At 37.6% G+C, this 16981-nt stretch overlaps 1 protein-coding gene across 1 annotated transcript in view; it reads right to left on the reverse strand.

The window, feature by feature from the left end:
- Adam23 (ADAM metallopeptidase domain 23) overlaps nt 1-16981 on the reverse strand; it is a 164187-nt gene that overhangs the window by 77162 nt on the left and 70044 nt on the right. Inside the window, exon 4 of the mRNA XM_027941896.2 lies at nt 12323-12386. Within this exon, the coding sequence (XP_027797697.1) occupies nt 12323-12386 (64 nt within the window). The remainder of the gene's footprint in view (nt 1-12322; nt 12387-16981) is intronic.

The raw sequence follows: 16981 nt of genomic DNA on the forward strand, positions 1-16981 counted from the left end.
CCTAGTATCTAAGAGTACTCTAAAACTCTTCTCAATATGGTCAAACATATCAAGTAACACAGCATATCCATTTTGCACCTGGAGACACCCCCCTTGTTTCTTTTCAGCCTCATGCTTTGGTCTCCACTGTACCTTTTTAGGCCCTGTGCACAACCGCCATTCAGGAGTTCTCTGTGCTGTACTGAGATCACCCTTTGCCTGCCTCCTTCTATATTGGGTCCTAGACTCATGTCTTCCCCATCTGAGGCCCCCATTCCCCTCTATAGAGAGGTTCACTTCCTCTGGTACTTTCTCGGAAAAGCATTCATGGAAGATAAATTTAGTGAAAACTTGTGTGAACAAACATTTCTTTTTCAACCCTCACAGTAGATCCACAGTTTTGGCGGTTAGAGAATATGCCAGATAGGACATTATTTTCTCTCCGTATCTCAAAGACCTTGTGAATACAGTCTTCTTGTTTCTGAAGGGGCTGTGACAAATGAACATTATTCTAATGTTAGATGTTTCTATAAAGTCTACTGTTTCTCTTTTAAGAAGGCTTCAGGAAATTCTATTTAGTCCCATTTTCATGCAATCCCACACTGTGCCTTGGTCTGGGTCATTTCTCCTTCAATACACTGAGCACTCTGGTACTCTGTAATCAAGAAGACTCATGCACTCAGTTCTGGGAAACTACCTTTTATTATTTCTCTAGTGATCCCTCCTTTCCATGTTTCTCCACAGATTAAGCGCCTTCACCAGACTAGAAAGGAATGGCCACCTGTCTAAATCAGAGATTCCTCTTCAAGTAAACCTTCAACCAACTTTCTCTTTTCAAACGCCTTCGATTCCTGAGCCTTTCTGAGTTTAGTGACATGAGTTGTTTTTCTGCTTCCTGTCTCCCACCAAGAGAACTTAGCAGAACAGGAAAGGCTCAAAGCCAAAAGAGAGACCCTTCATCCATCTGCTTAATCTCCTGAAATTTTATGGACACTTCTCATCTGCTGACTTCTCTTCTCTTGTCCTTGCCATTGTGCTTTTATATATTTTTTTTACTCCTTAATTTTTATAACTCCATATATATATATATATATATATATATATATATATATATATATATATATATATATATAGCTTTTCTGTTCTCAAATAGCAAACTTGCATAGAGTTACTGGCTGTATATGTTAAATTCTCTTTGTGTGTTTAACTCTGAAATCTATAAGGACAAATGATACCACACATCTCAGCAACTTGAGAATTCAGGTCAATATTCAGCAATTTACATTTCAGATTCTTCACATGGTTCTAAAAATGGCCATGGGTAACTGTAAATTCCATCAAATTGGTTATTTAGCACTTTGTATCACACCAAAAAGCTATCTTAAGTCAAGTGATGGTTAGAAGTAAATGCATAGCAAGCTCTCATATTTACTTGACCTTTCTAAGAAAAGCTATTTCCAAATTTTCCTAAAAATATTCTTTTTTTCCCCATAAAGTATTTCCAAGACCTTTCTTAGATCTAAGTTTCATTCACCTGCAATGGAAAGTCAAGGTTGATGCTCACTGTCAAGGTCATTGTTACCTTTGAATTAAGGTAGGATATTATCTGAAGAGAACCAAAATTCTCTGTATATTGCAATGTGGATAACCATGTTTTCTAAACCTTAAATGAGATCAAAGATAATATTCACCCCTTAATGTTTAGCATAATAAGAAAGCTTATTATCTAAATTGTAGTTTTATTAAGCACTATAAACATTTTGGTAGTTTCCATTTATAGTATTAGAAGGTTTTCTGAATTTCTTAATATTAAATTTACAAGATTTCTTAAAAGTATTGTAGAAAAATACTACTTGGCAACTCTTCAGATCTTTATAGCATTTTCTAAATGCCACCTCAAAATAAGTAAGATCTTGAGGTATTCTGTATAAAATAAACTCCCGAGAGAGAAGAGGCAACCTTTTTGGGGTAACGAGCATAATGATAGTGGGTCAGTAAAGAGGGGCTACATCCAGAGGGTCTGGTTCCCAGTAACACTGGAGAGTCGGCCCAGGAGTGCCTCCCACCCAATAATCCGCCATCTTAAATAATCATAGCATGACTAAAACCATTAACTCCATGTACCAATTGGGAGACAGGCACCAAGTGCTGAAGGCTCTGGCCAACAAGAGCAATAGACAAAACTGAATTCCACATCTTCAGGTTCTCGAGCTAATGTCTCTTTTTCCAGTTAGGAAAGCCTCAGACCATTCACAAGGACTGGCCAGCATCAGCCCCTTATGAGTGGTCACAGATGGATTAAGCAAACAGCAGGAAAGAAAACCAAGGAAAGCTAATTAGGCACATGATGCAAGTTATCTGTGTGCCCCCACGGACATCAGCATTTTCACATCCAAACTGTGAGTCAGTTAATTAAATTCAACAAAAAATAGAGCATCTGATAAATGGAACTTACTGGCAGAGGAAATTAAAATCCTGGTAAGCATACTAACTTTCTCAACCCACCACTTCCACTGAAGCAGAACGCTCCACGAGCCAAATAATGTTCAGACCAGAACTCTGCCCACCCCCACCAGGATGGCCAAGCTCCGAACCCAGGCCTGTTCTTCAAATAAGGAAATCCTGAAGCCACAGTCATCTTTGAAAACACCTCGTAATCAGGTATGGCTAGGGACAGCAACTTCATAATTCTAGTGATACCAAACTTAGAGGAGAAAAAAATACTTGGTTCTCTGATACTATTGATTTAATAACAGGAATTGTGTGATTCTCCTCCCTTCAATGAAAACAGATCCACCAATAACTCCCTTGAATAACAGTTAAGGAATAAAAAGGGGTATAAACCCACAAGGACAAAGACAAGAGAGGAAAAGGCAGCAGATGGGGAGTGCCTATAAAATTTCAGGAGATGGAAAGCAGATGGAAGGGGTGGCTCTCTCAGGTTTGAGCTTCATCTGGCTTGCTAAGTTCTACTGGGGAAAAAACATAAAGGAGCAAGCCAACATTTAATTTTTTAAAATTGTCCCACCCCACCATTGTGTCTGTTTACCTCATCTGCTTAAGTAAAGTTCCACCAGCAGGTTCTTATTATCCCCATAGCCTAAGAAATTCCCATAAACCTGAACATCTATGGTGACCCAGCCTTGACATTTTCAATCAACTCCTGAAGGTCTGCATAAACATTTTAAAATAAACTACCCAGATCTTGGCTAGGAAATGTGTATGTTAGGAGATCCAGGTTATGAATATACTAAAAATGATGACATCATACTCAAGTTATTATTCTACATACATATTTTTAAATACTTCAAATGATCAACTAACTGGTTATACAAATCTATTTTTTAAACCAGAGGTCTGTTAGCAAAAGATAAGTAGGAAAAAAAAGATATCTATAATGTGATGCATGTACCTGAATTGGAAGACTGCAGAATGAGAAAAAGGAAAAAAACAATTTCAGAGAATCAGGGAATTTGAAACCCCAGCACCAGTTTAATTATTTACCTTCATTAAATTTGACAGGGAAAAAAAACATTCTTGCAGCAGTTTGTTAATAAAGTATCAGAACAATTTGGCTGTACCAATGCTATATAAATGTTCAACACTGCTCAAACTTAATTAACAGCTGGGCACAGTGGCACACACCTGTAATCTCAGCAACTAGAGAGGGTGAGGCAGGAGGATTGTGAGTTCAAAGCCAGTCTCAGCAAAAGCGAGGCACTGAGGAACTCAACGAGACCCTGTCTCTAAATAAAATACAAGATAGGACTGGGGATGGGGCACAGTGGTTGAGTGCCTCTGAGTTCAATCCCCAGCACCAAACAAACAAACAAACAAACAAACAAAAAACCTTAAAATAGCCTTGAATAGTCAGTATTGTCACTATCTTGATTTCCTGGGGCATTTTTTAACCCCATGCTTCTTTCGTTTTCTATAATGTGCTCAGAATGTTGCCAAGAAAGGTAATTTTTAAAATAATTAGCAATAATAATTTTGATTTTAAACTCAAATAACCAATAATTCTACATCTAATATAAAAGGTTTCTTTCCTTATTATGACTTAAATTGCTCACGATTTACCAGTGATGAGCAATGTTTTTAAAAGCCAGTTATTAATTCGAAGGCTATGAAAAAATCAAAATGTACACACTAGTAAAAAAGCCATTTCACTTAAGCTAAAGGGTGGAAAGCAAGCTTTAAATCACTTCTTTTTGGTTAGAAAAAGAACACAAAATGTATGTTTAAATCCAATTATGACAATCTGAGAGGAAAAGGAAAATAGATGAAGAAAAGGAGCCTGAGAAAATTTATTTAAAAAATAATAATAAAAGAAGAAGGAATGGGAACAAAAGAAAAAGAGTGAAGAGAAGAAATAAAAAAGAAAAAGTTAGAGAAGACATGAAGACATGTGACCGAAAAGACCCCTGCCCGGCTCTGAGTAGTCGCAACAGTGCCCACCCCTCCCTCATCCCTGGAGTCGGCCTTTGGTTCAGCATCCACAGACTGAACCACAGCAGGATGAAAATACTCAGAACTCACGGGGCCCTTTTTTCTTATCATATTCCCTAAACCATACAACAGCTATTCACACAGCATTGACATTGTCTTAGGGATGGTAAGTCGTCTAGAGATGATCAACAGTCTACAGGAGGATGTGCAGAGGTTACCTGCAAGACCACTCCATTTTATTTCGGGCACTTGATCATCCTCAGACTGTAATCCAAGTGGTGTCCTGAAACCAACCTCCCACAGAAACTGAGGGACAACTACGTTGAACAGGGTCTTTGGGACACTGGTTCTTCAAATTTCCTCTGCTCTACACAGAACTCCTTCCTTCCAGGAACCCTGCACACAGGGGTCCACTGATGACCTCTACTCTCCTGCTGCTCAATAGCCTTCACTGATGCCCAAAAGCCTTCACTGATGAAAGCTTAAGCCGAGCCATGATGTTGACAAGAAAAACTCAAAGGACATTCCAAGAGGGTGTTGTGGTTATATGAAAAGAACAAGGGCAAGAACAGAATGTTTTAAATGGTCCATATCTAAAGTATATAACTATATATATACACACACACACACATAGATATATAGACATATATTTTTAGACAGATAGATAGATATGATATGGTTACCATAGTCAAGTAAACTACCATGTCTTACCCCACATATTTATTTTTTGTGACTACATAGGATAAGAGGACCTAAAATCTACTCTCTTAGCAAATTTCCACCACACGATACAATATTTTTTACTATAGTCCTCATACTATACATTAGATATCTCACATTTACATCCTACAGAACTGAAACTTAGTGCCCTTCGACCTATATCTCCCCATCCTCACCCACAAACCCTGCCTGTTTTTGTGTATTGACTTGTTTTAAATTCCACATGTAAATAAAACCATGTAGTACTTTCCTTTCTGTGTCAGTTTATTTCACTGTATGCAAATACAATGGAATATTATTCAACCTTTAAAAGGAGATTCTGCCATTGCGACAGCATAGATGAACCTAGAGGACAGTGTTGAATGAGTAAATAAGAAGGTTTTATTCATAAGATCAATCTTAAAGGGTCGTGTGTATTGAATAAGGTGGGTAAATAATCTCCTTCTTCCACCTGAGAGTTTTATTCTTTTGAGATATAATGCACACACATCAAAATTTAGTCTTTAAAGTGTAATTCCATAGTTTCTAGTATACTCACCAAGTTGTGCAAATGTCACCACTAATTTCTGAATACTTTCATCACCCCAAAAAGAAATTCTGTGTCCATTAGCATTTATTCTCCATGCTTCTTCCCTTCCACCCCACAGGCCCCTGGAAAACACTAACCCATTTTGCGGTGTCTAAGGATATGACTGACTACTCTGAACATTTTGCATAAAAAGTGTAAAATGTGGTCCTCTACACCTGGTTTCTTTCACTTAGCATAATGTTTACATGGTTCATTTATGTTGTAGCACGTATCAATACTTTGTCCACTGTATGAATATACTGCATTTTCTTTATTCATTCATCAACTGATGGACATTTGAGTCGTGTGCACTTTGGGTCATTATCAATAATGCTGCTATGAACATTTATGTACAAGTTTCTGTGTGGAATGTTTGTAATTCACTTGGATATATACCTAGAGGTATATACACTGAGGCATACGGTAACTCTAGGCTAAACTTTTGAGGAACTGACAAATTGTCTGGTGTGAGGATTTCAATTTCTCCATTGTCTCTCTAGCACTTGCCGTTCATTGTTCATCTTTTCTATTACAGCCATCAGCTGGGCGTGCAGCTGTACCTACCTACGTTTAAAACCAAATGAGTGACACGAAAGTGATGCAGAGATCAAAATATCACCTTCTTATTGACTAGTTGAGAAGATAGCAAGCCTGTTAATGCTACCTCCCTGAGTGGGCCAGACTTACCCATAGTCAATAAACACTCCCCACACAGGGACTGAGAGCATAGATGGACCCCACACAAACAGGGGGTTAGGAGAGTGACTATATAGGCATGTGCACTCTTCCATGGGCAAAAGTGAGAAAAGAGGCTGGAAGAAGCCAAGGTGAAACCAGCATCCAGAAAGGACATTTTCCCCACCAAACAATGACAAAGAGATTATAATAAGGTGGAAGAAATCTGGGAAGGGTGTACTTCATTCATCTATTCAGTCATATACTGCTGGTGGTAGTTTCTTTTATAAGAAGAAGAAAAATCAAAGAATTAGCAAGCACTTAATGGCTCACCTAAAAGAGATTTAACAGGAACATGTTGAAATTGAGAAGTGTTTTATAATATTATATTGAGGCCCAATCCTTTATTTATTTTTATTTATTTATTTATTTATTTAATTTTTTGGTACCTGGAATTGAACTCAGGGACACTGGATCACTGAGCCACATCCCAGCCCTATTTTACATTTTATTTAGAGACAGGATTTCACTGAGTTGCTTTTTTGCTGAGGCTGCTTTGAACTCACGATCCTCCTGCCTCAGCCTTCCAAGCTGCCTAATACTTTTATAAGAACTGAAATGTTAAAAATTAGCTTATTTGGAATAATCTCATGAGTAAAGTTGATTGACATAGCAACAAAGCAAAAGCTTGCAGCCAGGGTCCTGGCAGTGATTTTTTTGTTTGTTTGTTTGTGGTGTGGGCAGGGGTCATGACACCAAAAGCACAGGCAACAAAAGCAAAATAGACAAGTGTAACTACATCAAACTAAAAAAGCAAAGGAAACAATCAACATAGAGAAGAAACAGCCAATAATAGAATAGGAGAACATACTTATGAACCACATATCTGACAAGGGGTTAGAATCCAAAACATATAAGAAACAAAGCTTAAAAGCAAGAAAACTAATAACCCAAGTTAAAAATGGGCAAATGATTTGAATAGACATTTTTCAAAAGAAGACATAAAATGGCCAATGGGTACATGAAAAGGTATTCAGCATCCCTAATTATTAGGGAAATGCAAATTTAAATAATAAGATATCATCTAACATCTCTCAGGATGTCTATCATTTAAAAAAAATTTTAAAGAAGTGTGGGGAGAATGTAGAGAACAGCAATCTTCGTAAACAGTTGGTAGAAATAAGAATTGGCAGAGCCATTGTGGAAAACAGTATAAAGTTTCCTCAAAAAGTTAAAAATAAGAAGAAAATGAAATCTGCATCTCAAAGAGATAACTTCACTGTCACATTCACTGCAGCATTGTTTATAAAAGTCAAAACAGCAAAACAGCCTATTGAGGGCCGAACAAATAACAAAAAATATACATATAATGGAATATTATTCTGTGTTTAAAAAAAAAGAAGGAAATCCTGCCATTTGTGATGACACAGATGAATCTGGGGGACACTGTGGTAACTGAAAGAAGCCAGGCATAGAAAGACAAATACAACACAATCTCTCCTAATGTGGAATCTTAAGTAATCAGAACTCCTAGAAGCAAAGAGTAGAATGTTGGGGAAAAGGAAAAACAAAGACGTTGTTCAAAGGGTACGAAGTTTCAGTCATGCAAGGTAAATGGATTCCAGAGATCCCATCTGAAGATGGAGCAGTTTCTAGATGGAGTGAATTTTAGAGATCCCATCGAGAGATGCAATGAGCAGACCGGTTTCTACATTAATCATAGCATCTTGAATGTGCTAGGAGGATAGATTTAAATGTTCTCACTACAAAAATAAATAAATATATAAAGTGATAGATGTGTTAATTAGCTTGAGTGTAGTGATCATTTCACATTGTATATGTATATCAAAACAGTGCTTTGTACAAATTAAATGTATACAACTCATATATAAAATCTAACTTGTGTAACTAATTATATTTAAGTCCTATTTTTCAATTACACTTCAATAAAGCTGGAAAAAAAAAGAAATCAATCACAAAACAACACATATTACATAGATTTTGTTTCTATCCAAAAGAGGTAATCCATAGATATACAAAAGTGGCTTAGTAGTTACCTAAGGCTGGTGAGAGAGAAGATAGGATATGACTGTTAATAAGTGGAGTATTTCTTTGTTGGGCGAAGAAAATGTTCTAAAATTACATTATGTTGATGGATGCACAGTTTTGTAAATATACTAAAACCAATTTAATGATATACTTAACCACATGCAAATTAGATCTCAATAATTTTGTTCAAACAAAAGATAACTAAGTTATTTTTTAAATTCGTAGGAAAAATTGTTTTATTGTTAACCAAGTACAAAGTACTGCAGTGCGAACTCAAATAAAAAGTACTGCTGAGGGACTGGGGTTGTGGTTTTGCGGTAGAGCACTCACCTAGCACGTGCGAGGCCCTGGGTTCGATCCTCCACACCACATAAAAATAAATAAAATAAAGGTATTGTGTACAACTAAAGAATAAATTTTTTTTTAAAAAAGTACTGAGTTGGGAACAGGAAAAATGTTCTTCCATATGCATCAATTGACACCTGGCACTTATATTATGTACTTAAATTTTTTTTTTTTACCTTTCTAGTTCCTGTATTTGTGTCATTTGGAAAGGGATCTTTTTATCCCACTTTCACTGAATAAAGGTAAAAGCCAAGACATTATCCTCTTCGTAGATACAAGTGGGAAATAGGGCTTGACAGTGAGGAAATGGAAAGAAACTAGACAACCCTCTTCCAAGGGTGGATGTGGCATTTGTTTGCAATTAATTCCCAGAATATCCTAAGTGTCTGTGTTTCCATTCTTCTCTCACCTTGTGAACAGTACACGGTGTGTGGGGGTGGCCAGGTGTGCTTTATGTGTGTACACTTTGGTGATCTTTGGAAGGAAGGATTACATAATGTGTACAAGTTGAACCTAGCCATTCTTACATACTAATTTGTCTTTCTGGTACTCTGTACAAAGGTTTTCTTAAACAACATGGAAAGTAATCATTATAAAGTTTACTGTAAAATGGCTCTAAAAACATGTATGCAATGCTAGTGGAATGTGAATTTCTATAAACTTTCAGGAAGAAAAACTGCCACTTTGTACCAAAGCCTTCCAAAAATTGAACAAACTCTGGGACCCAGAAAATCCAATTCTCAGAATTAATTCTACAGGAAGTATTAAGGATGTGTTCTTTCCTTTGGGTTGGAGTGAAAGATTAGCAACAATTTAAATGTCAATGACCATGGGATTTTCAAACAAATTAATTTAAAAGAATGGTATGCAGTTTTAAAAAGTGTAGGTCTACAAGATATTTAATGCATGCCAAAGTATTTATACTATCATTAGAACTTTTAAATCTTGCCACAGAATTGTGTGTACCATATCATCTTGAGGTTTACAGGGGTATATAAACATAGACACATAAAAAACAGGCATTTACCATTAAATCATTATCCATGAAGCAAGAAGCTTGTGTAATTCTTGAAAAAAAGGGAGACAGTAAAAGAACATGCCCCTGAATGCCCCTTTCTGTTCCCAAAAAACTTGCCTGGTTAAGGAAACAATGAGAGGACGTCTGGGCCAGAATGTCAAGATGCGTATTATCTTGAAGGATACTGACTTTCTCTCATGTGTGCTGGGAATTAGGGCAAGTTAGTGTTATCTGTGGAAAGCTGCTTTCTTGCACGCAAGCCAAGATAGTTTCTCCTTGGGATGCTGGTCATATAAGGAACTAAGCAAATTAATATAAAACCCTTCTCCCTAGTGGTACTGATCAGAGAACCATGGAGAGGGAAGAATTTATTCAGGCATCAGCTTCCGGACAAAGTATCCTAAGGAATAGGAGGTGACACTTCCTGACAAGGTACTGGATGTACTATGTGGGTCAGAGGTGCAGATGTTCACCCTGTTGCCACTGGACTTCCTGATAAAACATCTGTCCAGCCCATCACCATTGGATCTTACCCAAAGGAATTTTTCAGTAACCTTACATCTCATATTTTATGTCCAGGTATCTTGCTTGGTTTCTCAGCAACCTACCCCACTGCACTAGTACAACTAGGCTGTGAACGTCAGAGAGCTATTTGGAGAAAATGAGTCATAGTGAGAAAAAAGGAATAAACACAAAAACAAACTGCAGTGAACATGTTTTCTTTTGCCATCCTCTGTTTTAAATTTTAGTTACAATCAACAGGAAGCCTGGAGTGTGTTAGTAATGATAAGGCTTCCTTTGAGGACCTCAAATGACTTCTGGAGGCCAAGTAGCTATTCTGCTTCTTTAAAAAAGGAAAAAAATCGACTGAACTTCTTGGTGAGAAGTTTAGATTAGGTTACTGCAGGATGCAAAGGTTGCTCATTTGCTGAGTCTATAAAGTTCTCGTGCAATCTTGTCTACTCCAGACTCATGATTCAGCATCCGCAGTGTTCAGGGCACTGGCACAGCTGACAGAAGCTTTGGTTTGTACAAATGCCAGGAAGCACTATTCCTGCGCTTGATTTAGCATTGCTGCTCACTTTCCACAGCATTAACTTTTAGGGCCATTCAACAAACCCCCAAGATGCAGCCTAAGACAAGAACTGATGAATAGTAATAATAATAGAATCTGTGGCATACAATTCAAAGACTAAAACACACTTCAAATTACAAATGTGCCCACTGTTAATTGGACAGTTATAGATCCTAAGAAATACCATGGCCCCTGGGCAGTATTTACAATTAAGGCCACCCATAAATATCTGCTGAGAGGCTACAGACTGAGGATCCCCATGCTCCCTGCTGCACAGCTTGGCAAGTCCACACATGAAAGATGCCACTTTTATGCTGACACTCATTAGCAATCTAGAAAAGAGCAAAATCAATGATATTTCCCCACTTTGCTTTGTTCCATTTCCTCTCCTGTGTCAATGGTATTGATGGATACTGCTAAGCTCAGTGGCACTACCCAAATCAGAGTCCCTTTCTGTAGCCATTCCACAGACTTTCATCGTGACTGGTGGAGATCACTGTGTTTTTTACTTACAAATGATCTCTCTCTTGCTTTAATTTAAGCCCTCTTTTGCTTCATTGATCCTCCATGAAGAGAAGGAAGTTTAACCTCCAACTGAAGGAAATCAAATACCTTTATATGACAATGTTTAATGACCTTGAGAAGGTTTCTTTACCCTCTCTCTGCCTCAGTTTCTTCCTTCGTACAACAAGAGTAATAATATCCACCCCCATAGGACTGCTGTGAAGATTATGAAGAGAGTGCTCCTTAAGTCTAATTTCCTCTTCTTGTCCTCTCCCCTTCTTGGGCACCAAAGTAACTTGTACTTAATAGTCATTCTAAGAGCCCATCTATTCTTATAATTCAGATGCTGTGACTATAAGAGCCTAATTGAGCATCTCCAATCTCAAAAACTGAAATCCAAAACACTCAAAAAACTTTTTAAGCACTAACATGACACCACAAGTAGAAAATCTTACACTATGAGATTCATGCACAAAATTATTTTAAATGTTATATAAAATTATATTCAGGCTACGTGTATGAAATATAAATGAATTTCATGTTTAGACTTGGGTCCCATCACAAAAATATCTCATTATAATTACAAAAACATTGTGAAACTTTTTTTAAATCCAAACCCCAAAATGCTAAGCATTTGAAATAAGGGATGCCTAATTTGGACTCAGGTGTTGATCTGGAAAGTTCAGCCCTTTATACCATTACATAAGATACTGTATGCATGACTAAAACAATAAACATTTCCATATTGTTCCGGATATATAGAATCGCTAATGTTACCTCAAATATTTGTATGTTGTAATGAATTTCTCCTTGTAACATAGTAACCTTGCATAGGAGGCCAAATGTTTTCGTTGACAGACACACCAAGCAATCTGGGGTGCAGGGGCCCGTCCTGTGATGGGTGTGCTTACACAGGCTGTTCCAAAGCTTTAAACCATACCTTTGAGTACTGTGGCTTCCCATTTTCATAGTGAATCTCCACGTAATCAGAAGACAGCAAACCACTATAAAGGAAAGAAAATAGAGTGATTTCTGCATCTGAGACCCTGGAAGTGTAAAAATAGCCAGCTCAATAAACGAACGAAGGGGGGCAAAGCACCAATGGTCACAGTCCACCGGTAGTATAAAGACAGGTCATCACCAAGTTGCAAACACCATCCAGAAACAAATCGGTCTTCAGTCTGCTTAAAAAGACAAGACACAGAAAACTGAAGGGTGATTCATTTGATATGTCAATGAAAATTGAACAAACTAAACTGCAAGGAGTAGGAGGAGACAGGAACCCCCACCCCCCAAAAAAAAAATCCCACAACTATATTCAAATAATTGAAATTTCATAAAAGCTAACCAGTGAAGAAGAACATAGAACAAGAACTGGCAAGTTTTGTTTTTCAATAAAGGTCAGATAATCATGATTTTAGGCTTTGCCAGCCACCAGGTATCTCTGACAACCACTCAGCTCTGCCACCATGTCACACAGGTAGCCAAAGGCAATACACAAATGAACGGTTGTGACTGTATTCAAAAAAAAAAAAAAAAAAAAACTTTATCTGTGGACACTGAAATTTTAATTTCATGCTATTTTTGATGTGTAAGGAAATATTCATCTTTAGATTTTTTCAACCATTTAAATTTTTTTTAAATAAAAAAACATTCTTAGAATGCAGACTATAAAAAAAAAAAATAGGTAGGTCTGTATTTGTCCTGTGAGCTGTAGTTTGGAAACTCCTAGTGAAAAATAATGGTAAAGAATATAGACTTTGAAGTGAGAGAGAGCAGGCTTAAATCTCACCCAGCCCCATTATTGGTGGTATGTCCATGGGCAAGTTCCCAACTTGTGTCAAATGGGGAAAGTCAAAAGTGTGAATCTCATAGGACACTGGGAGGATTAAATGAATCCATGAATATTAAGTGCTTAGCCCAGAAATCAACACTAAGTATCCAGTAGTAGGCACTGTGGCTATAACTACTGAGACTTTAACTCAAATTCTAAAAATGTTGTTCCCTGAACAATGTGTGAAATATAAAATTTGTACCTCCTAAAGAGCACTGAATTAGGGGCACCTGTGTTCCTTTTTGGGTCTGCCACTAGGAATAATGATAACACATGATACTGGCATTTATTGACCACTTGCTGTGTCCAGGCACTGTTCTGAGGGCTACAGAGGCATTAACTCATTTAATTCTAATAGTAATGACGGAGGTCAGTATGTCCCACTTGGAGCCACTGATGTATCCTAAATTTAGGTCTTTGCTTCCTTTTGCAAAAAACAAAAGAATACAACCGAAGATTCCTCAGGTCCCTCCTGTTCTGAAATTCTGACTTTCTATAATTTTGCCACATTAGGAAACCTTGGCATTCTTCTCTAAACGAAGAATGGGAGGACTCTGGTTTTGCATCATTTTGGGAGCTGCACCTAATGCATTCTATCAGGATCCAGTGAGAAGGGTTGCAAAGGGGTAGCTTAGAGCCAGTCAGCAGTCAAATGAGAACCTCAAGTGTATGACCAGTACTCTGTGCCAGAGGACAACCTTCGCAACACAGAAATACAGTAGATGCTTATACTCAGTCATATTTTCCTATTGAATCCCCCAATTCCCACTGAATTTGCACAATTCCTATTATAAATCAAATGTGTACTGACTGACAACTGTCTACATTCAAAACTTAAATTATAGTATATCTATTAATTCCCTTTTAAAAATTTAAGTACTGGTAAAAGTAATGACATTACTAACTCTATATACATGGGAATGCCTGACAGGGTACAGAAACTCTTTCATTGCCAGTTACTAAGTCAACTACCAGCACCGTGGATGCACATAAACAGGGCTCTGGATGATAACACCTCTCTGAGGAAAGCATTGGCAACAGCAAGAGCAGAGAGGTTTCCCTAACTGGATCTAATTGCATCTCTCTACCAGTAATTTCTTGTTTTCAAAATTCTCAACCACACAATTGCTGGTGCAGGCCTAGGAGTTGGAAACAAAGTTATTTTAGACCATTATTTTTGCTTGTGGTTAGAAGAGTAGATAATAGCAGTCAAAACATTTGTCATCAAATCTTATAAAGGTCATTTTAATAATCCTATTTTGCCATTTTAAAGGGATTATTTCACTTATGGCCATACCTATGTCTATTAACTCTTGAATTTGAGAAATTTTTTGGCCTTTATTTCATTTATTTCTTTTTATGTGGTGCTGAGGATCGAACCCAGTGCCTCACACATGCTAGACAAGTGCTCTACCACTGAGCTACAACCCCAGCCTGAATTTAAGAATCTTTTTTTTTATTTAATTGATTTTATTTTTTTAAACACACATCAGTGGAATACATTACAATTCGTATTACACATATAAAGCACAATTTTTCATATCTTTGTATGTAAAGTATGTTCATGCCAATTCATGTCTGTATACATGTACTTTGGTTTTTTTGCATTACAATATTATTACACATATATACCACAGTTTTTCATATCTCTGTTTGTATATAAAGTAGGTTGACACCCAATTCGTGTCTTCATACATGTACTTTGGATAATGATGTCTATCACATTCCACCATCCTTGCTAATCCCCTGCCCCCTCCCTTTCCCTCCCACCCCTCTGCCATATCTAGAATTCATCTATTCCTCCCATGCTCTCCCCCTCCCTATCCCACTATGAATCAGCCTCTTTATATCAGAGGAAACATTCAGCATCTGTTTTTTGGGGGGATTGACTAATTTCACTTGGCATTATCTTCTCCAACGCCATCCATTTACCTGCAAATGCCATGATTTTATTCTCTTTTAAAAATCTTATAGAAGAAAAACAGCTACTTTTCAAGGAACCTGTGACCGACACTGACACCTCAGTAGTTTGCCTCATACAATCTCCTTCTAGAAACAGAATGTTCGGATGTGGCAATTGTTCTGGTTCAGCTATGAGATGTCCTCCAAATGTTCATCTGTGAGGCAATGCAAGAATTTTCAGAGGTGAAATTATCAGATTATGAGAGTGGTAACCTAATCAGTGAGTGCATTAACCCATTGATATGGATTAATTGGATGGTAACTGAAGGTAGATAGGGTGTGACTGGAGTGAAAAGTCACTGGGGGTGTGACTTTGAGGCTTGTATTGTGTCCCTGGTGAGTGGCGCTCCCTCTGCTCCCTGATTGCTGTGATCTCAGCGGCTTCCCTCTGCTGGGCCTTTTCACCATGGTGTTCTGCCTCCCTCGGGCCCAGAGCAATGGAGTCAGCCATCTAGGGACTAGACCTCTGAAACCATGAGTCCAAATAACCTTTTCCTCCTCTAATTGTTCTTGTCAGGTGTTTTGATCACAGCAAAGAAAAAGCCAGCTGAGGACTGGGGATATAGCTCAATTGGTAAAGTGCTTGCCTCATGTGCATAAGGTCCTGGGTTCAATCCCCAGCACCACAAAGAAAAAAATAAACTAAACAAATAAGTAAAAACTGACTAAAATACCAGTACTGATATATTTGGTAATTATTGATCTAAACATACACTGAAATTTTTCATTTACCATTTAAGTGTTTGGTTTAGAAGAGTCAATTAATTTGCAGGAACTTATGAAAGGGAGTTTCTGAACATGTAAACTTCTAAACACCTTTTCAATTATTTAAGTTACAGAAAATCTATATATGGTGGCTACTACCATACTTCTCAGGCAGGGTACTCAGTGAAAAATGGATGACCTTTGGGAGTAAAGGGATAAGTATAGGATGAAAGTTCAAAGCCAAGAGGAAGAGAGTGGAAGAACTGGAACGAAGAAACTCTTGAACCCACTCCCTCTGGACCTTCATGGTCACCCTACACCACCAAATAAGTGAAAAGATCATGAACTCTAGAATAGGGCTGAATGGAATTTTACTCAAAATGTAAGGGCCAAGGATAAATCTTAAAGATGCAGAACTCCTAAGAGCAAGAGAACAGCAAGACTATTGAAAGGTGGTAAAGGAGCCAAGAGTGAGGTCAGAGAAGGGAACTGTGGCAGAAATAATGCTGTGTATCCACCAAAAGCCATTTCATTTTTCCCTTCCTGGTACAGAAGACCACATTTTTCACCTTGCCCCGCAGTCAGGTTACAGCCAGGAGACTGGATTATGGCTTATGAGAGAGGGGAAGAGATGTCTGCCCCTCTACTGTGACCATTAAAATCCCTGCATGATTATCCAAGCTCTCTCTCTGTGACAAAGCTGGATGCCACAATACTCCAGATGGCGATGGCATAGCTGCAAGATGGATGAGGCTTAGTTCCTGTGACAGGATTTGGAGAAGAGCTGCTTTAGGAGAGCCACTTAACCTGCACTTGACCATAATGTAGAAGAGATGATAATTTAATATGTTAAGTCTCAGATTTCATGGTTGTTAATGAAACCCTGTCTAAACTATCCTAATTCCAGGATTTATCACAAAGAAACCTTTTGAAAATTTATGTTCAAAGAATTTCATAATCATCAGCAAATATATAAACGGAGCTGCTATTATATCTAATCTTTTGGAAATTCACACAAAGAGAGGGATATGCCTTATGGAGGTTTTGCCTTTATAAATATATACATAGGTTTGTTTGAATCCTTGAGTTTGAGATTCA

This window comes from Marmota flaviventris, chromosome 11 (assembly GCF_047511675.1).
Source record: "Marmota flaviventris isolate mMarFla1 chromosome 11, mMarFla1.hap1, whole genome shotgun sequence".
NCBI classification, from domain to species: Eukaryota; Metazoa; Chordata; class Mammalia; order Rodentia; family Sciuridae; genus Marmota; species Marmota flaviventris.